Genomic DNA, 21,195 nt, shown 5'->3' with positions numbered 1-21,195 from the left:
TTATTTGAATTGTGTAGCGAGTTAGCATGCCAGGTAAACAGAAGACCAAGACAAAAGAAGCACCATTTCATGATAAATATGCATTATGTTATCAACAATTTGAAAATGGAAGTCTTTGAAACAATAAAAAACAGGTTCACAATCACATGAATTGAATATAGCTGGAGCAGCAGCACCATAAACAAAAGTTACCTTGCTGGTTTCACCTGTTCTGTTACTGAAAGCAATGACGGTCTTAAGGAGGGCTACCCTTAGCACTCAATTCAGTAATGAGGTTCAAACCCAGAAGAAACAGCATGTAATCAAATGACTCACAATGCCAAAGTATAACTGGGGAGAAATGCACATCAGAATCAGAATCGTTAGTAAGAACTCTGGAAAAATAGTAATGTGATTTCCTGTGTTATCTAAAACCATTGTGCATTAGTAGAGACAATTGTTTTTAATTTAGTTGTCTAAAATTTTAGATATGGTTTGATTAGTATTTTCTTATAAGATTCTCTTTTTCTTATCAGTCTATCCGTTTCTGCTTTTCAAAATATACCAAGGACTACTTGGTTTTAGTATGAATAAGATGCGAGTCAAGAGTGCATCAAACATGCTTCACCACGGTAATCCTGAAAGACAAAATACTCTACAATGAACAGCAGGAAATAAATTCTGATAAATTTAGGTGCATAGGTAATGCTAGAAATGTGTTCCATGACACCACTGAGGAGCCTAGACCAATTTCCTCCAAATGACTGAGTGGCTAAGTGACTTGCTGAGTGAGATAGTGGCAAATGGTGATGGAGGGAATCGAACCCTGGACTACAGGAAGCAGCTCATAGCCTTAATTCTCCATACTAATTGCTAGATTTTTATACCATGACATATGCTGATCAGGGTTATGCTCATTCCTGCAACATTCTCAACTGGTTTAATCAACTTTACAACTTACTCCCTATTCATGCATATAACTGATGATATACCAGCCACTTTGCTTGGTCAACAGTTTGGTACTGCTAGGTATGTGCTTTCTGGGGTCTATATCACTTGACCCCCCCCCGATAATTATATATACCAAGTCTGAGATCATACTACAGGGGGGAAAGGGCAAATTTCCCAATCCTCACTGTACCAGGATCTCAGTATGAACAGTATGAAAAGTTCAGCAAATGCCATATTCGATATAATTGCATTGAAAAGATTGTTCGATGAAATGATGGGGATCTGCCTCCTGCACCTGTCTATTTTCTTTTAACATCTGCTCTTATTCAGTGCTAATATTTCAGTAGGGATCAGTCGCTTACAATTTTTCAGATCCTCTTTCATGCACCTGCTGTGCCCTCAGCGCACAAGGGACCTCTCTCGATCTTTTATGAGGTGTATACAGCATACATGTGATTCCAGATTTAGTATCTCATGTCCTTCCCCATCGTGATCCTGTATCATTTTATATGCCTTCCTCACGTGTCTGCTGACCACTAAGCCTCCCTCAATGTAATAAGAACTTCAGCCCCCCATCCTGAGTATCCCCCTGCTATGGAGTGAGTGTTTTCCAGAGGGGTCCTAATTCAGCCAGCCAAAATGGTTGTTTGTGTCCTTCCTGTCATCAGCAGTGAGGGGGTAGGTTTGTGGTCCTAAGCCCTCCCCTTCAGAGGGGGGTGTGCAGCCGTGTGCCACCACTAGGCTTAGTACACCTTCCTCTTGCAAGACTTCTATACATGCATTTCAATCAAAGGTACCATCAAATAGAGGCTTAGTGAGCCAAACATCTGTCCCCAGGGTACATTTGTATATATCATGTCTTCTGTAAGAGAATATGGCTATTCACAGCTGCCACCCACCTCCCTAGGATGGACATCCCTCATCAGTTCTGGTAAAAAGATAGTAAAAATGTTATCCCTCTGCAGAACTGGAAATTACATGGTTCCAATTCTGTTTATACTTTCTGCACTCTGCGATTCACATAGACCTCTCAGTCAGGGCCAGGCATTTTTAAGATTAATGAAATGTATCTTGAAAGTCCAGTGATCCTATCCCCCCACCCAAGAAAAACGTGATCATCATTATGATGCATAAAATAAATTAGCATTGGTAATGAATGTGATGATTCGCTAACTAGTTTCTGAAACCTGGCTTTAAACAGTAAACTCTGTTCAAGTGTAGGCTAGTAGACCATGCTAATTTCATGAATGTTGGGTGGAGGGCTGGGGAGTATAGTCTGATTTTGACACTGAAGACAGCGCTGCCTACTGTTAAGTTTTATTTATTTATTTTTTAATCCTAACTGCCTCCTCCTCAAAATGACTGACAGTCAATAAACCTGGCTTTAGAGGCTTGCTGGGAAATTAGGATTAAACAGCTAATAACAGTCTGTCTCATTGTAGAAAAAAGTGGACTGCTATAATGGGAAATATAGTCCAGAGTGGTGGTGATCTTTGGCACTGTAGCCTTCAGGAAGGTAAAGAGCACAGCTCAGGCATTGAGGCATAACATTCTAAGGTCTACGCTACACCTCAGGTGTGCAAGAAGCTCTGTAGTGATGACAGCAGGTCACTAGTGGCATTGTGCAGTACAAGCAGGTACACTTCTCTAATTTACTGGCAACTGATGATGCCCTCCCAGTCTTGCTGTTTGTGGCAATAGATACCATCCCCACTTACAGGCATTTGATCATGAGATGACCAGATCACTTCCTTGACGGTGTATTTCTTTGGCTAGTTTGCCCGATCTAGTGCTACCTTAAAGTTAGAGAGACGTGGGGGGGGGGGTTGATCCCAATAACACCCAGTTCTGCCTTTTATTCATTTTTTTCTTTGTTTCATACAAAAAGTTGTTTATGAAACAGTCAGTGATTTCATGACCCATATCCCCACTGTACTGTCCATGTTTGTTATGTAGGGCTTGGAGATGCAAATTTTAATTTAGGAACAAATGTTAGCTAAGGTATCCCTAATTTAGAATGAAACTGTTAATTTAAAAGATGACATTTAAATCAGGGAGTCAAGATCACATTCCTACAGGTAAATACTATCCTCTAGTATTTTACTGTTTTTGTATGCACCATAAAAATCACTTTTTCAGGCTGAGGAAAGTACTATGTTTCCATTTTTTTTTCATTTGTTTACTTTCCTAGTCTTTTGCTTATTCATTCACTAGAAAGTTGAGAATTCATGGGTATACTGCAGGTCTTCTTGCATTTCTAGGGGCATATGCATTCTTACAGTAAAAGGCCATATTTATGATTCACTGGCTGCTTAACAGCTATGATAATAAATGATTCCCACAAACATAAAATATAGCATGTAGCTTATCTGTTTCATTTTGTGTTTTCCACTGGCAATAGTCACTGAACCATTAGCTTTTCTTCACAGCAATGTTAACATGTTAATCCCCAAAAGTTTCCAAAAATTACTTTTAAAGTGATCATACACATGAGTCTTAAGACACACAGCATTCTTTATCTAACTATGGCTGATTTCTCCAGTTCACCAGCAGTAACACTACACAAGCAGGTAATCTCATGGTATGACTAATATCCCTCTCTTAGTGTCATGATATAATGATGTACAATGGATGCAACTCTTGATGGTCAATACTTTCCAGCATATCTGGTATGGCCTTCAGAACTGCAAATGATACTCATAGTACCTGATATAGGTGGAGAATTACCTTGTTTCCGGAGGTGAGTCAGTCTCTCTAAAGATACTTCCAGACCTTTTGTATGCTGTTGAGTCTGCTCCTTCACTGTACCCCTGGTGGTCCAATACTTGCATAATCAACACCATCAGATCCTTTCCCTTCTCTCCTTCTCTGTTTCTACCATTTGCTCTTCCTAAAGGATACTTCATACTAGGGTTTCAGCGGCTCAAGAGTAATGCTTTGCATTTGTCTGTAGTGAGATTGAAATGACTCATTTCTTCTGACTTCCTCAGCCTTCCAAATATTTCCTTATACACTTTTATATGTTATCCACTGCCACCCCTATCTTTGTGTACTCACTGAAGAGGTTGTTCTGCTCTTTGTTCCCTCAAATATGTCTGAAATGAACACATGGAAGAGTATTGCAGAAAGGACTGACCCTTACAGCACTTCACTGGTCACTTTCCATATTAGACACATAGTACCTCCTACCACAATCTACAATATCCTCCCAATTAACCTCACAGAAATACAGCTCCTTAGTCCAGCAATTCTTTAAGATGGAGCTGGCAAGACTAAGGGAGCATAAAGGACATGGACTGCATTCCAGAGTCCAACGGGTTCTGGCCAGTGTGCTGATAGAGCCACTGATGGAGAGCTTCATCAAGTCATTGGCCAGTGCTAAAGTGCTTCAAAAGTGGAAGCAACATATATGGCACCCTTAAGCAATGCACTGGGGAGCAGGAAACTTGGGGAAATACAAGCCCATTGCTCTAATATCAGTGACAAGGAAAGCCATGGAGAGAATCTTGAGGGAATCACTAGTAGATTTCCTAGAAGATAGCAATCCTCAGGACAACAGCCACCACAGATTCATGGATAAATGAAGCTATCAGTCAAATGTGATCCACTTCTGTGAGTTGGTTTCAAGAGAATTTATTAGGGAGTACAGGTAGATGGGACTTACCTGGATTTCACCAAGGCAGTTGACTTGGCTTCATACAGATGGTAACTAGAAAAACTGGAGTGGCGGGGAAAAAGGTCAAAAAGAGGAAATGGATCACTACATGGTTGTAAGTTATAACACAGAGGATTGTGATGAGATGTGAAGTGCCAGAAATAAGGAAGTGACTAGTGTGGTCCTGTGTCCTCACAATATTTACCTCCAGAGTTTGGGATAAAACAAAAGATGATTAGGGAAAAGCTTCCAAATTAAGGATTCATTTTAAAAAGTGGTACTATTGAGTTAGAACTTTTCAAAATAATTTTAGGAGGAATGCTGCACAAGTTTGGAAAGCATTGTGGGTGCCCCCCCCCCCCCCAAAATCTGGATGGTTCAAAAGTATGGTGTCTAGTACTCTTCCATTAATTGTTTCAAAACACATCTGAGTGAATACAGAAAAGGATCATCCTCTTCATATATGATACAATGGAGGATGTAGGAAAGTGTCTTTGGAAGAATTTTTTTTATTAAGCAAGTAGCAGGAAAGTGGTTGTTGATGCCCAGTGCAGACAATGTAAAGTACTGTACACACTCATAGCAACAATAGTCAGGGACTTTGTCTTCAGACGGGGAAAGGGTACTGATCATTACACAGTATAACAAAGAATATGGGGATTCAGGTCACAGGACCATCAAAAACAGAGTGACAACAGTAACAGAAGTAAAAATAATGCTGGGATGCATCTTTGCTATGTTCTTCTGCTGTATTCTTTCTGTCCATGTCGGTGTCCCCCATCTATACCTGGGTCTACCAGTTTTCTTTCCTCCTTCCTCCCCTGGACTACTTTGAGTGAGTTGGGACCAGCATAGATCTTAAAGGCATCCTGGTGGTGGTGCTAGCAACTGCTTCTGCTGCTGGGAGGTTGGATTTTTTATGACCCCCCCAACCCATGTGTTTGTGAACAACATCCAAGGACTACTCCCCCCTCTAGACCACATTTCCCTTCAGGGAATCTGTTCAGTACATGTCCATCCCCCCTGTAGTGCCTCAGATGCCAGAGACACTAATCAAGCCTAGGTCACCAGGACAGCAGTTAGGGTTTTATCCCTCTATACCACTGCACTGACCTATGCTGGGATGCATCTTAAGGATGTAGACTGCAAATGCAAAAGGCTCACTCTGTTGGACATTGGTCTGGCCATAACTTTTTTTCCTGTGTGCAGGCAGCAGTTTGCAAAAATATTACTACTCCTGGATCTCTGTAAGCAGAGGCATAGCTAGGGTGAGGTGAAGGGGGCAGCCACCCTAGGTGCAAGGTATTAGGGTGCTCTGTTGATAGAGTCCAATCAACTAGTAGTTCAGTTCCAGCATTCAGAACTGAATGCAGTTATTGCATTTGTGGTTTCTTGCTCCTCAACTTAAAGTTGAGGGGGGCACCAGATCAGATAATGGTACAGGACACGAGAACAGCTTCATGGAGTAGATTGTGGATGCATGGTATGGACTAAGAGAATTGGTGGCAGAAGAAAATCCATGGAATTAGGGTGGCAACTCTTATTTTGATGTCAGACAAATGTAATGTAGTGGGGTATCAAGCTGGATTTGGAAGCAGGACCTGACACACAAGTTTATAACACTGCAGGGAATAGAGTTGGAGAAGTTATAACAATTAGGGCAGTAATGTAACAGTTAACACACCTACATTCACTTAGAAAACACTACAGTATGCTTGGGCATGCTAACCACCCTAGAGAACTTCAGCAACTCAGTGTGTAGCACTCTCACTTTTAATCCTGGAAAAATTAGAAGTTTATAAGATACATTCCCACACCAGGAAGTTCAGTTCTTGCTTAAAAAACATTATTCCATTACATTGTTTCTTTTGGGGGGAGGGGAGCTGGGTGGCACTCCTAAAGTGCTGTCCTTTGTTTGAGAAGATAAGTTAAAATGAAGTGTTCTCATCCTGAACTGATGATAGTTCTGGTGGATTTTTTTTATTTACTTTTATTTGCTTCTGTTTGCTAACCATGGCTGGGCCAAAGGATCCTTTTCAGCTATAACTCAGGTGCTGAAGCATAAAACAATTTGCACATTTATAATGCAAAGTTCATAAAATACATATGAATTGCAAATCCAAAACACTTGCAGTAGAGCGCACCCAGTGTTGTGATCATATATAGAAGAAAGCACAAAAAATGTAATTACACAAAGGATTTTTTTTTATTCTTCCCTTTTTATTATCCATATACATACCTCATGGAGTATAGGGATGCATCTGACTAAAGTCCATTTCAGTTATCAGTTTGGGTGCCTAATAGAGCTGCCTCACTGGCTGCCCAGCTTAAAGGTGTGACATCAGCACATCGGGGAGGCATGGTAAGAAAAACTCTAATATGATACACAGTGTATGTGATGGTGTCAGCTCTGAGCTCTGCTCTCTGATCCACTTTTCCTTCCTACCTATCTTTTGAAGTCCTTCCTATCAACCCATCAAAATGGCCTCACCTGGGGGGGGGGGGGTAGTACCAGGACATAGGGTTAGGAGATATTGAGTTGGTAAATGAGCAGCTGATGGTAGGTCCTACTGGAGCCAAAAAAAAGAAAAGAAATGTTTTCTCATTTATTTTAAGTACTTTTACTTTCTTCACTAATACTTCACTGTACACATTTTGTTTCTGTATTAATCAAATCTAGGTCACCAGAACCATAGTTAGGATTTTAGCCCTTTACACCACTTCACTGGTGATTTTTATTGCAACTAACCCCCTTTAACATTGCTGAGACTTGGTTCCACATGCTTTTAATAATCTCCAGTTATGTGTCATTACTTATCTAAAACAATATGTCCATACAACACACACTTAAAGGACAGCTTTTCCTCAATGTAGACTTTAGTTTTCCTTTCTACAGAATGGCTTCCATTGTTCGACATACACTTATGTGGTGCATCTGTGCTTCTCACTGTCTTAGTGCACACAGCATAGGTGTGATGTATGCATGAAGATGTAGGGTTCTTAACCTGCCCTAGCAGGTGTGCTTGTAGACTTGTTTCTCTCTCAAAAGCATGGCTATCGTCATGCTAACCTGCCACTTCACCCACATGTAAACTTTGTTTAAAGGGCAACTTGCCGCTTCACTTGGCAATTAGATTATCAGTATTGCATTAACGTATGATGCTCTGACTGGTCCAATGTTTTGGACATGAGAGATTTATTGTTTAAACTTAGTAACAGACTTCATGAAGTATGTAATGATATGTTTGAGCTTCATTTCTATACAGGAAGACACTCTTTCCCACTTCCAAGTTCTGTACTTGGTATTTAGAAAGGTGTTTGAAAAACAAAAAGCGCTCAACATTTTGGCAGGGTTTTTTTAAATGAGTGAATCCAGCTGCATAGTGTTGTGAGTGTGTTAAGTAAATAAATAACATAAATAATATATTTTTAATCTGCTATGGCCTCAGTGTTTTATTCACTGTAAAGAAAATGAATGGTGCTCCTACCAAGTTCATTTAATGTTACAGTCTTTACAGTACAATTTGTGCAGTGTATTAATGAAAAAGTATAATACCAAAGGAGATGGATATAAAACTGGTAATGTTAAAAAATGACCTTTTGATGCATTGAAAAACTGCATATGTAGTGAGGGGCTGATGTTTTTTTACCTCTTGGTCAGGCTTTCTGATGCCTTACTCAGGTGGTTCTTAAGTTTTTGTCCTGTTCTCTTTCCCCTCAGGTATGTCTAAAATGCATGAAGTGAAGAGTACAGGACTCAGTACTGACCACACTGGTACTTCAATATTGAAATCCTTTTTCCTGGCAATTTTCTCTCCCTACTTTTTTGTGTGCTGTACCCTTCACTAACTAATGTCTTTTGGCTTTTCCCTGGTTAGGGGTCGCCACAGCGGAACCCCGGTCCACTAATGATTGGCAGTGGATTTTTACAGTGCCAAGGTGCCAGCCCGACTCCCAACCTACAAAGAAGGCACACCCATTTGTGCACACACCTACCCACATGTCTTTAAACGTCACTTGACTGTGGGGAGGGCATGCAGACTCCACACAGAAGGCGCTCTAGCTGGGAATCGAAACGGAGAACCTCTTGCTGTGAGGCAACAACTCTGACCACTGCACCACCATGGCCTAATTGTATTGTACCCTTCAGCTGGGTCATAATCCATTTTCTTATTCTCAGTTCTACCAGAGACCTAGACATTTTCCTAGCAGCTGACTATGCAACATCAAGTCAAAGACCATTTAATTTGGTCCAGTTATGTTCTCCCTCAACCATTCTTAACACTTGATACATTTTGGCTGACATCCCCTTCTTGCCTTTGGAAATTGTTCTATAGAAATTAATCAGTCTTTCCCTTGGTATTTTCACCATGACTGCTGTCCTTACCAATGGATAGAGCTGCAATTCACCATTTTTTCCTTCTTCCCTCTCCCTGTACACAGGAGTAATACTATTTCTTTTCCTCAAACACTTCGGTACAAGGATCTGATCTGTTGAAGGTCCTCACCAAGGGAACTGCTAGCACAAATAGATAGGTTCTTGAGACCTCGGAAATAGCTTCCTTGGTTCCTGGAACTAATCTTTTCTTTGGTCAATCAGTTTCCCCATACACCTTCTCCCTATCTTAGGGTCTAACTACTCTTTCTAATCTATCCTAATTCTATCTCAGTGTAGCATCATGCCCTACATTTCCTTCCTAATGACATGAGATGAAATATTCATCATCTGTGTACATTGTCTTTCCTCTGTGTTGTCACACCAATCCTTACTCATGCCGGCTTGGTCTGTCCCCTTGTTCATCCTTTCTACAGTATATTTAAAAAAACTCTTGTGCTGTTTCCTGACCTCTTTTGCCAAGTTTCCCCTGTGACTTGAGTCCTCACCTGCATGCATCATTCTCAGCTCTTTGTCCATAGCCATGAGTACTTAGCCTTGACTCAGATTCATAGCATTTTCACCCTCTGTCTTTGCTTCTAGTCACTTAACTCATCTTTGGACATTCTTCTGTATCTCAGCACAAACAGCCCCTAAAATTCCATGCCATTATCTTTGTCTTAGGTTTTTATACCTCTCATCCACAATAAACCACAGTGACATGATTACTTTTTGTAAATGTTGCCTTCATTTGGACATTCATGATTTCCCCACCATGGTTAGGACCACATCTGGATCCTTATCCCTTTTTTTTTTTCTTTTCTTGCTAATTGTCATTCTTGACTGGTAAAGCCCGAATAGGTGTAACCCATTCTCAGTGGAGGTCCAGGGAGAAAAGCTCCATTACATAACATTTTTAAGGTTCATGTTCAGAATAATATTGTTTTCAGCACAATTATACAGAGAAAATAGTATTTACATTCATGAGTTACAATAACATACATTGTGATAGAATGTGCAGCATACAGACTTATAAAGGACAGGTTCATACAGTATGTTTAATTTGAAAAATTATTACCTGTAACAGATTTTATACAACCAGGTGGGATCTTTACATTAAGATAAGATATTGATGGCTAGAACAATCATTGTGTGTGACAGAGAAATACATGTCTGAGTATTACACATGATAGTTGGCAAAAGGGTTGTAGAGGTTTCATAGAGAAAATAAGGTGAGGGATATTGTCAAAAAGTGCTTGAGTGAAATTGCATAGGTAATATAAAGGAGACTGAAAGGGGGGGGTTAAATTGTCAATTTGAGGGAGAAATAAAAATATTAATGTTATGTTAGATTATAGAAAGGGAGAGAGAGAGCTTGAGGTAACATTCAGATGTGAAGTGAGCTGGACTAATGTCAGAGGTTCTAAAAGGGCACAGACCTGTAATATCTGGCTGAACCCATCATCGTGTATGGTCACTACCTCAGTTAATTAGATATCCAGAATTATAAGTGTTTAATGGTATTGTGGCCACACAACCACTGAGCTCTGTGATATCAGGGAATGCCTTAGCCAGTCATGCTGTTATTAAACCAACTGTTTGTCCGTCATCATATAGGGTGGGCATCTGTCATCATATAGGACGGGCATCTAAGTTGGATTACCATGGATGCAAAACTGGAAGAAAGACTTATTTTTAAAGTAGTACAGAAAGTATTATTGCCTGGCTGATCAGTCAGTGTACCCAACAAATACACTACCACTATGTAAATATGCACAGTACGTTACATGTGCTTTGGTTAAACTTGCACAGCTGTTAAGCAATAATGCTACATGACAATTTGCCACAGAATTGTTGACATCCAATTGCAGTTCATTTTTTATCATTCTCATACTAAGGAAAGCTGATATACTTACTATGGGTTTCCTTTCAATCAGAGATCTAATCCATGTGAAGTCAGTAGTTTTGTATATCACCACAGTGAATAATGACTTAGGGTCGTATTCCTGCTGGGACCATGGAGCTCCTTCTGGATAGGTAAGTCGAATTGTTGTTTTCTGGCCAACATCTTCTTCATATCCATGCACAGGGGCACTGTTAAGTCTGCAAATGATTTAGACAGGTACTGTAACTGATGGTGCATCATTCATCCTGATTGCTCATTTTCTGAGCCTTGTTAAATGTTTCCTCTCATCACTTTAACAACAGCATAAATTTCAGAGGTGTGCACATCTTAAAGCAGAATATAAACATACCAAACTCTGGCTCTGCCTTGAATTTACTTGTACTCCTGTTTTGAGTCTCTATATTGCAAGAATTAAATGCAGTCTCTGGATAAAGAAGTACCCTCATGAGCTATTATCTCCATCATATATTACATATTAGGTTGGCATGGTATTGTTCTGTAACTTTTTAGTCTTTAGAGGCAGGGTCTCATGCTTTATTAAACATACCTGTGTGAATGAGTCATACATTACCGTGTAAATTATTTGGATATTATTTTTCTGTGCATGAAATATCCTCATTTATGAGGTAACCAGATTCCCAAGGAAAATCGGAAACGTGGCTGAAGGTAATGAGGCACATTCAAATCTAGCTGTTGTGTTACAATTAATTTTATCATCTTTTGAGACTATCTACAGTGAGTATACAAGCATTTATTGAATTGTTTCCACTTCCCCTCTACCAGATAACCATCAGCCCTTCCCTTGACACCTGTTAGCCCATTTGCTCTGAGGTGGGGGAGGGGGGATAACAGCCTTATGTATGAGGCCATTATGTTGGCAATCACTATTTATTTCTGCTTTTGGTTTTAGCATCCTCTATTCATACCTATGAATTCTCAGTGGATGTATGATACCAGCTTATGGGAGGAGATGCTGACTACCTGTCATGAGTTATGTAACTCACTCAGTCTCAGAAGATCCAGACTCCACTGATCTCTCAGATCCACCAGACATTCTGTAATGGACAGTGCATCAAAAGATATGCACATGCTCAACCCTCCTCCCCTGAAAGAAGCAAGATTGCCTTATCTGTCCTCTTCCTTCTCTTGTCATGTCCTCTACCTTGACCACTTATCAAGTCCGAGATTTCTGTGCTAGAGTTGATGCTTTATCCATCTGTACCAAAGAGATGTGCAATTTTTTGAAATTCATGTTTTCCAGCTTACACTTTATAAAAATAGATTGCATGAATGTTATGATTAAGTCCTCTTGTACTGGATGTGGGATCCCATATTTTGCATAACCACAAAAGTGTCTGTCTGCAATTCAGAGACTTTTTTTCTGAATTACAAAGCCAGAGCTACAGTACAGTATGCAGTTTATTTATTTGCTGAAGTTGCATTAATTTATACATCGGCCATATGTGGAACTAATAACTCAACTACCACAATACAATCTGTATTAAAACAAGGCAAAATACAGCCTCAGACTGATTAAAACAAAAACATGCAAGTCAGTACCACTCACAAACTGTTAAAAGTACAAAGGAACCTCAGTCTTGCTCCCTCTACTTAATTTTTACAGGAATCCCTCCCATCTAAGTGAAGATGTCCTTGGATAACTTGCTCCCAGGCTCAATCAACGCCACCCAAACAAGATGGCTTAGTTTCCCTCCTATAAAGGAACCTCACTGTATGTAGCTATAATGAATATTGTTGTAGCCAATATATAATTCTGGTCCAGCATTCTACCACGGTGTGCGCGATAGCAGCCTGCCGCAGTCCTCTGATCCCCCTTCCAGGTTTACATACTACTCCCTGACCGCTTCTATTTAAACCTCTCAGATTAATTTGTAAAAGACGTGAAGAACCTTTTACTTTTAGGGTACCACCTTCCTTCTTCACCACTAGGTGGCAGGATACACCCAGAAAAGTCCTGCAAAACACCTTTTACACAGCCCTTCTAAGTATACTGAATTTCTCTCTGCCCCTCACTTGAGATTCCGTGGAATAACCATCACTTTCTCAAGGTTTGCTCTGAAGAACTAAAGAATCTTTAACATATTTTTTTTAGTACTCAAAATTTAGAAAGATATAACTCACTCCCTGGCTTTACCTGTATTCCAGCTTCAGTTCATTGATTGTTTTTTCTGGGCCATCTCGCCTCTCTGCTCTACCCGCTCCCCTGGCCTGCCTTCAAATCTCACCCGCCTCTACTATCTGTACTCTTATACATCCTTTAACTCCTCCCCCTCACTCCAATCCAGTCACAACTTGCCTCAGCCAAACACCACCCTCCTGTTTAATCCCAAACTCTCCATTTGCTCTCTAATTCCCTTCTTACAATGCTATACTCGTCTACTCTCACAATTACTCCACTAGCCCTTCTAATCTCTCTCTCCTGTCTAACCTATCTCAGACAGTTTCCCAACCCTTATCATACCTCACTTTCACACTCCACTGCATCATACAATCATCCTCACTCCCCCTCTTACTCATCAATCTCACATGAACTCTTCAGCTGCAACACTACATACCTATTCAAACCTAAACTATTCCTCTCACCTCCCCACCTATACACTCCTCTAAAGTTTCATTCCAAAAAGTCTCTACCCCCCCACATAAACCTTATGACCTTTCACCACAACACAATATCACTCTCCTCCTCCACCAAATCTCTCACCGGTGACATCCACCCCAACCCTGGACCCACCTCTAACCTTAATGTCTCCAAACTCTCCTCACAGCCCACAAAAGCCAAGTCCATATGTCTCACTACACTCAATGCTCAAAGCCTTAGAAACAAAATCCCCAACCTTCATGAATGGCTCACCCATAACCACCCTGACATTACTGCCATCTGTGAAACATGGCTTAAACCCTTCATAAAAGATCACAAAATCCTTCCACCAGGTTACCAAATGATTCGCAATGACTGCAACTGCAAAAAAGGAGGTGGAGTAGCAGTCTACTCCTCCTCCCTTACCATTACCACCTACACCAATAATATTCCAACCTTTGCCAATGCAGAAATAACAATAGATTTAAAAATAAACAACCACAAATCAATATGTATTGCTGCCCTTTTTATCCTCCCCTGGTGATAACATCAAAACTCTTGGGAACATCCTATCCTGGTTCTCCTCTAACATAAAAAAATAAAACCTATATCCTTGGTGATACCAACATAAAATAGACCTCTAAGACCCCTTCCCACACTGTCAGTCTATACAAATTCTCCCAACTAATTTATTCACTTACAAGACCCAATAAAATGGTACCACAGGAACCACCACTGACTGGATCCTAACAACACATCCAAATCTAATCACCAAATCCAGAATAATACCTGGTCCCCTAAGTGATCACTTACCTGCCTTCGCCGACCGACTACCATCCCCAAACAATACCACTACATTCAAACCCACAACCTTTCACCCTTCAATCCCCAACTTTCTCAGAATGCCTTAAATGCACTGACTGGTCCCCTCTAAAAACTCTGCCTCTAGATAATGCTCTCTCCTATTTTAACCAATCATTTCTTACCCTCCTCAACCAACAGGCCCCCTCAAGAACTAAAGCACATCAAAACCAATCCCTGCCCATGGTTATCTAAAGAAACAAAACTTGTCATGCAACAAAGGGACAAAAAATGGAAACCGTATAAAAAAATAAAAACCCAGGATCCCTCCTAGAATTCAAGCAACTCCGAAACTCCACAAAAAAGATAATAATTAAAGATCGCAAAGCCCATTACTTCAAGCTCCAGTCTCTGCACTCAACAAACCCCAAAAAATTCTGGGAATCCATCTCATTAATACTGCACCCTGGTAATAAAGTAAACCTCTGTCCTAATCCCAACTTCTCCGACCTAGACGCTGCCTTCCAATTCAATTAATTATTCAAAGACTGCATAGCCAAACTAGCCGGCTTTTTCCCTCCCCCCTGCTCCAAACTCAACCCCTCCCTGCACAACCTTCTCCCCAATCAGTTGTCCCCTTCAAAATCATTCTGCCTTACTCCCATTCCCACAAGCACTATAAAAAGACTCCTCCTCAAACTCAAGCCCTGTCACAATGCACCTGACAATCTTCCAACTACTTTTCTTAAACTTTCCGCAGACAGCATCACCTAACCTATCTCTATACTTATAAATAGAGCCTTGCAAGAATCCTATTTCCCTTCCATCTGCTGCCATGCCTACATCATCCCCCTCCACAAAGGTGGTAATAATACAGACACCACCAATTTCAGGCCTATTGCCATCCTTTCCCCTCTGTCTAAAATCCTAGAGAACACAACCAACTGTTGAAAGCAAACTCAAAAATCCAAAAAACCTTCCAAGCAAAAGAGTTCCCAAAACACAAGCAGGTATTTATTAAGCGCTTTTCGTCATTCACAGTGGAACAACTTCCTCAGATAAAAACCAATCTCTCAATCCGTGATATTTATACAATGGCACACTCATCCAATACGCAGATAACTCAACCATCATCTACTCAGCCCAGTCCCTACCCAAACTGCAAAAAGTCACACAGGAAGCCTTTTCCTCTGTTGAAACATGGTTATCCGATGCCCAATTAATACTCAACCCAAACAAAACTAAGCTACTCATCTTCCAACCCACCAAACATACTCAAAACAACTCTCACATTAACATCACAGCAAAAGACAACACCACTATATACCCAACTGAACACTCCAAATTGCTAGGAGTGGAAATAGACAATAAACTAAAATTTGACATTCACATATCCATGACCATAAAAAAAGTCCACATAAAACTAGGAGCATTATACAGAAATAAACAATTTCTCACCAAAGCAGCAAAGATTTCAATAGCAAATTCCCACCTTATCTCCACCCCACTTTATGCCTCTCCAGTATATACCAACCTAAGGCAATGTGATCTAAACAAGCTAGAGACCTGCTACAACAAAATCACCAAATTCACCACAGGGGCATCCTACCATAGTCACCACTGTCTCTCACTTGCTGAACTGGGCTGGCTTGAACTCCCTCACCTCCTTCAGTGGTATCAACTCTTACTCGCCCACAAACTAGTAAACCATCCACTAAATGTCCCATCCCTCCAGAATCTACTCCAACCCCATCGCACCACCAGACCACTAAGATCCAGCAACAAAAATCACTTGCAGATCACTAAAGCCAATAACTCTGCTGGTGAAGCACTATTCTCTTGCGCCATAGCCAAATTATGAAACTCACTCCCACCCACAATTACCTCCATACCATCATGCACCAACTTCAAAACTTTATTAAAAGCGCACCTAAAAACATGCTGGCTATGCCCTTGCAACTCCCACTCTAATATCATCCACCCCATCCAACTACTACCTTTCTTTCACCTCCACTAACTACCTTGATGATAGCAAGCTCAGATGCTCATAAGCCTAGTACTTATTATACAGCAGGAACTTCTCATTGTTACATTTGTTAATGCCTGTTATGTACTTCACAGATAAAGATTCTAATTGTCTACTGATGTACTATGTTCTTCATCTGTAAATATGTGTAAGTAATTTCTATGTTAAATTGTTAATCGCTATGTAATCCAATGTAACTACTGTCTGTTTATTTTACTGTGGAGCTTTTCTCCCCGGGCCTCAGCTGAAAATGGACCCACGTCCAGTCGGACACTCCCGGTCAACAAATTTAAATAAATAAATAAATGAATAAATAAATGTATTCAGACAGCGACTACAAATGTGTCTCGTAGCATTTCTCTCGCTACACCCACATGGAGGTCCTTTTTAAATACTTGAGCAATTTCTTGCTCAGCCAGTCTGTAGTCACACATGCCCACCCAAGAAAAACAAAGAAAATAAGTTTTAAGTCAAATTTAGGTAAGTAAGCCATGTACTCAGACAGCAGCTACAAATGTGTTTTGTACAACAGGTAAACATGTCAAAAATCTAGAAGTTCTGCTGTTTTACAAAACACATGCTAATTACGACGTTTTTCTTCCTTCGCCTTGATGTTAGAAAACTGTGGATGGCTAGCCTTATGTTGTCTGATATTTTAATAGCATTTAGTTTCCAACTGACCAGAAACATGAAGAAGAGGGCAATCATTCCTTGGAAATTCCATGACCTTCCTTCTCATGCAAATCATACCATAAATGGTTTCTCACAATTGTGTGTGACCAGCTCCTTACCTGAAAACAACATCATGCATGTCAATGAACTTCCCAAGTCTGCTCCCACGTAGTTGTCCTCCACTGCCCATAACTATACATCTCTTGCAAGGCAACCTTTGCAAGGATGCTGGCAGTTCAGTTTCTGGCAGTAACTTGAGCGTCATTTGAAGATGCTCTTTTAAACCTTTCATCCCAAATGGAGCTTTGTATTGCCACATCCCTGGGATGCACACTGCATCTTTCTGAATAAAAATGGAGGCATTGGTCTGAAGTTTGCCTGGGTACAGTGCTGTGACTCTCTCTTTGATGTACTGAGGCTTGCAGGAACCCGATAAGGCAGTCACAGAGTAATTGTGCAGCAGCTGTAGGGGAGCAGAAAAACACAAAAATGAAACTTTTATTCAGCAGAATTTAATGTAACACCCTTTTGTACCAGATCAGAACCCAGAGTAGTGTGTATTTTCTGTCTTTCTAGTACTGGATGCTCTCCATACTTATATTTTTTCAGTAAAATCAACACACTACATTTTACTTTCAGATCCACCGTTACTGGAATTGTTGACAAGTTGATTTTAATATTTATTTTAAAAGTAAAGTATCATAAATGAAAACTATCATAACTTGATGAAAGGGGACAAAAAAAGAGGAAAATTCAGGAATTTGAATGAATGAAAAGTCCAATGTAAGCTGATTTACCGATACTTAACTGTGTAACATTTATTGTAGTTCACATTGCATGATAAAAATGCAGATTTGTGAAGTACTTCAGACAATTCACTGGCTCCCAATACCAGTGTGCTACTATCCTACTAGGAACACTTATATTCAAAATTCTTAGAATTCTAAAAAGAGGGCTGCCTCTGAGATAACAAAAGTATACACTTAGAAACAGCCAAGATGACCTGCTTACACCTTCCAGACCCAGATTCAAACTAGTCATAGGAAAGAAGGCTTCTCCAGAACAGGGCCTGCTCTTTGAAATCACCTACCAAATGAAGTAAACTGCAACAACACTCTCAAAGCTTTCACGTATTTAAAGGAAACCCTCTTTGAGGAAGCCATATGTTCATACTGCTATGATACAGCTCAGACACACAGTTTCAGAATGTGTAATCTTAAACTAATGTGTTACAGTGTATATTAATGTGTGAGCATTTTCTTTCCATGTGTATATTGTTTTGTATATTTCCTGTTGTATATAGTATAGAATGCAAACCTCATTTTACTTAACATTTTCCTCAACAACAAAACTGTACATATATCCACTCTAACTTGCATTGCATGAACGTAACCTACATTATCAACTGAGTCGCTCTATACCTCTGTCATGGCTGAAAAAAGTCACCAGACCAGTCTACTTATCCAGTAAACAAACTGAAATAAAAAAATGTTTGTAATATCTTCTGCCCATTACAGCTGCAACCTGAAATAATATGTATTTCTCTTTGAACAGCATGCGTGCATACATTGAGGAAGTAAGAAAAGTGTTAGCTGTGACAGGAAAAAAGCATAAAAGGGAGGGAAAGCAGTGTTACATCAGGTAAGATACTGACAATTACTATTATTTTCCCAAATATTTTATGATGGTCTACATTTGTCAGATAAAGCCTAGCTTGTGACTGCAGATTGAGAAATAACAAGTAAATACACCCCCCTCATAGTAAGTAGATAAAATATATGTCTATGGCAATATCTCTAATTTAAGAGCTCCACTCCCTTTTGCTCTTATTCTTTCCAAACTGGCCATGGAAATGCAGCTTATGTGTTTGTAGCTTACCTGATTTAACCCATTTTAACTATGTTTCTATAAAACTCTTCTGGTTTTAAAGCTTACTCCACCAAAAATGATGAAAAAGCATCCTTTCATTTGTAATGCCCGTTGTACCTGTATCTTTTTTTTGGCATTGAAATTGCTTCTGTCATTGGTGCAATAGTTTATCCCAGCGCAGGAGAGAGGGTACAACTAGTAATTTTACTATGAGAACAAGTACATTTCTGAACAGAGGGCTATGTATAGAAAATGTGAAATTAATCACTGTATACAATTTATTTATTTATTTCACATTTGTTAACCAGGTTGGTCCAACTGGGCTAAAGCCCATTTTTAGTGGAGACCCGAGGAGAAAAGCTCCACATAATTATAGAATTTTATAAAAATAAGCAAAATCAAAGATACACAAAGTCAGTGGTAAAAACAATGGCAATATATAACAGTTACAAATTAGAGAAATCCAAAACAGGTTATAAAAATAACTATGAGTAGATACAATAATCCAACACATGGGAAAATCACTTTATACATGTTTTTTATTAAAAACTATTTAAGACTGATCCTCCTAGAAGACTTGTCAGGTAGAAGAAGTAGGGGAGGAAGTAGGTAGAAGAAGAAGCAAGGCTTTATGTGGGGTCATGATAAGGACATATCTATGATTTAGCCTGACATTTTTTTAGTTTTTTTGTTTTAACTATTTGAGTGTGTAATACTTCTTATGTTGAGTGAGAGTTTGTTCCAATTTTGAGATACTGAATATTTGTATAATACTTTCTCAATAGTGTTATTGGGTTTGTATATTTGAAGAAGAACTTGGTCAGTGCTACAGAGTGAGCACATAGGCGTATAGCAAGATACGGGATTGGCTAGGAAGGGGCTGCCTGCGGATTTGTTGAGTAACAAGTGAGTTATATGAAGTTGTGAAAGCTGAAGTTGGTAGGGGAATTTGAGCCACTGTATGTTTTTTTAGTGCTAAGCAGTGGGGAGAGGTATGTGCTAGGTTTGCAGCAAATTTAGAAATTTTATTGTATATCTGTTCCAGCTTAGCAGTTAAATGAAGATTGAGGGTTTGTAAGAATACAGGCAGCACAGAAAAGGCTTGGAAGTAGGTAAGCTTAAGCCAAAGAGACTCTAGAGTCTAATATTAGGAATATTTTGTTTCTATTGAGAAGATAGAGTTTTTGGTTTGTTTGTTTTTTTAATGGATTGTTGGACATGGAGGTCAAATTTTAATTCATCATCTGTTATCATTCCGAACAGCTTTGTGTGAGATTCTACATTTATGATGGTTTTATTTAAGGAAGAGATGGAGAAGGTAGGTTTACAATGTGATAGTGATTTTGGAAGAAAGAGTAAAAGTTTAGTCTTTTTAGGGTTTTAAATAAGCTGGTTTTCAGTGGGGCACCTTTCAACAGAGACAAAAGAATTTGGGTAAGAGTGTGAAGTTAAGAGATACTTTCAGAAGAGGAGATGATGTGAATCATCAGCATACTGAATGAGAGAGGAGTGAGAGAAAAAGGTATAGAGGTCATTAGTGAAAATGCTGAAATTAAGGGGTCCCAGGATGGAGCTCTGAGGACCACTAGTATTGATGGGAAGGAAGGAGGAGCAGGAGGAATGCCATCCAACAGATTGCAATCTGTTGGAGATATAACTAGAGAACCATTCAAGAGTAGAAGCTGAGAGATTAAGGTTGGCTAGCTTGGTTAGGAGTTTAGAATGGGATACCATGTCGAAGGCCTTTTATAGGTAAAATAATAGAAATGAAACAAGTTTATTATTATCACTGGCTTCAGCTATAGTGTAAATAAAAGATAAAAGGGCTGTAGTTGTACAATGGTTTGGATGGAAACCATGCTGGATAGTTGTCTCAAGGTTTTCTTGGATGAGGAATTTAAGAAGCTGAGTGGGTATAAATTTTTCTAGGATTTTTGAGAGGGAGGAGAGTATAGCTATGGGTCTATAGTTAAATGGATCCATGGAATTGCCTCCTTTGTGTAGGAGTATAGCCTAGAAAGTTTTCAAAATGTCAGCAACAGTGGCTTCACAAATTGATCTATTGATGAGTATCGAGACTGGATAGGTATAGAGTCAGCTGCTAGTTTGAGAAAGAGGGGCGTTAGATTATCAGCAGAAAGAAAACATGGCTTTAGTTTGTGGATGAGAGATTTTATATATGTGGTGGGTATGGGTTTAAGAGAGAAGAGGCTTAGATTAGAAGGTGTTTGAGGAAGGATAGCAGTATTGGAGTTTTGTTCAGTGTTTGTCAATTTATGAATAGTATCAATAAAGTAATGGTTGATGAGGGAGGCAGTGTCCTATACTAAATAGTTAGGATAGGGATTAGGAGTATGAGGGC

The 21,195-nt window shown here is 39.6% G+C and overlaps 1 protein-coding gene across 2 annotated transcripts in view; it reads right to left on the bottom strand.

Annotated features, from left to right (window-relative positions):
- Nucleotides 1-21,195, bottom strand: part of LOC122789403 (lactosylceramide alpha-2,3-sialyltransferase-like) — a 246,997-nt gene that overhangs the window by 21,273 nt on the left and 204,529 nt on the right. For both annotated transcript variants that reach the window (XM_044056828.1, XM_044056826.1), the window contains exons 4-5: nucleotides 17,084-17,427; nucleotides 10,877-11,063 (exon numbers count right to left, since the gene is read on the bottom strand). In XM_044056828.1, coding sequence (XP_043912763.1) covers nucleotides 10,877-11,063; nucleotides 17,084-17,427 — 531 coding nt within the window. The remainder of the gene's footprint in view (nucleotides 1-10,876; nucleotides 11,064-17,083; nucleotides 17,428-21,195) is intronic.

This window comes from Protopterus annectens, chromosome 14.part0, assembly GCF_019279795.1.
Source record: "Protopterus annectens isolate FY-2018-M chromosome 14.part0, PAN1.0, whole genome shotgun sequence".
Classification (NCBI taxonomy): Eukaryota; Metazoa; Chordata; order Ceratodontiformes; family Protopteridae; genus Protopterus; species Protopterus annectens.
Note: the sequence above shows the minus strand (reverse complement) of the source record. Positions and strands in the feature narration are given on the sequence as shown.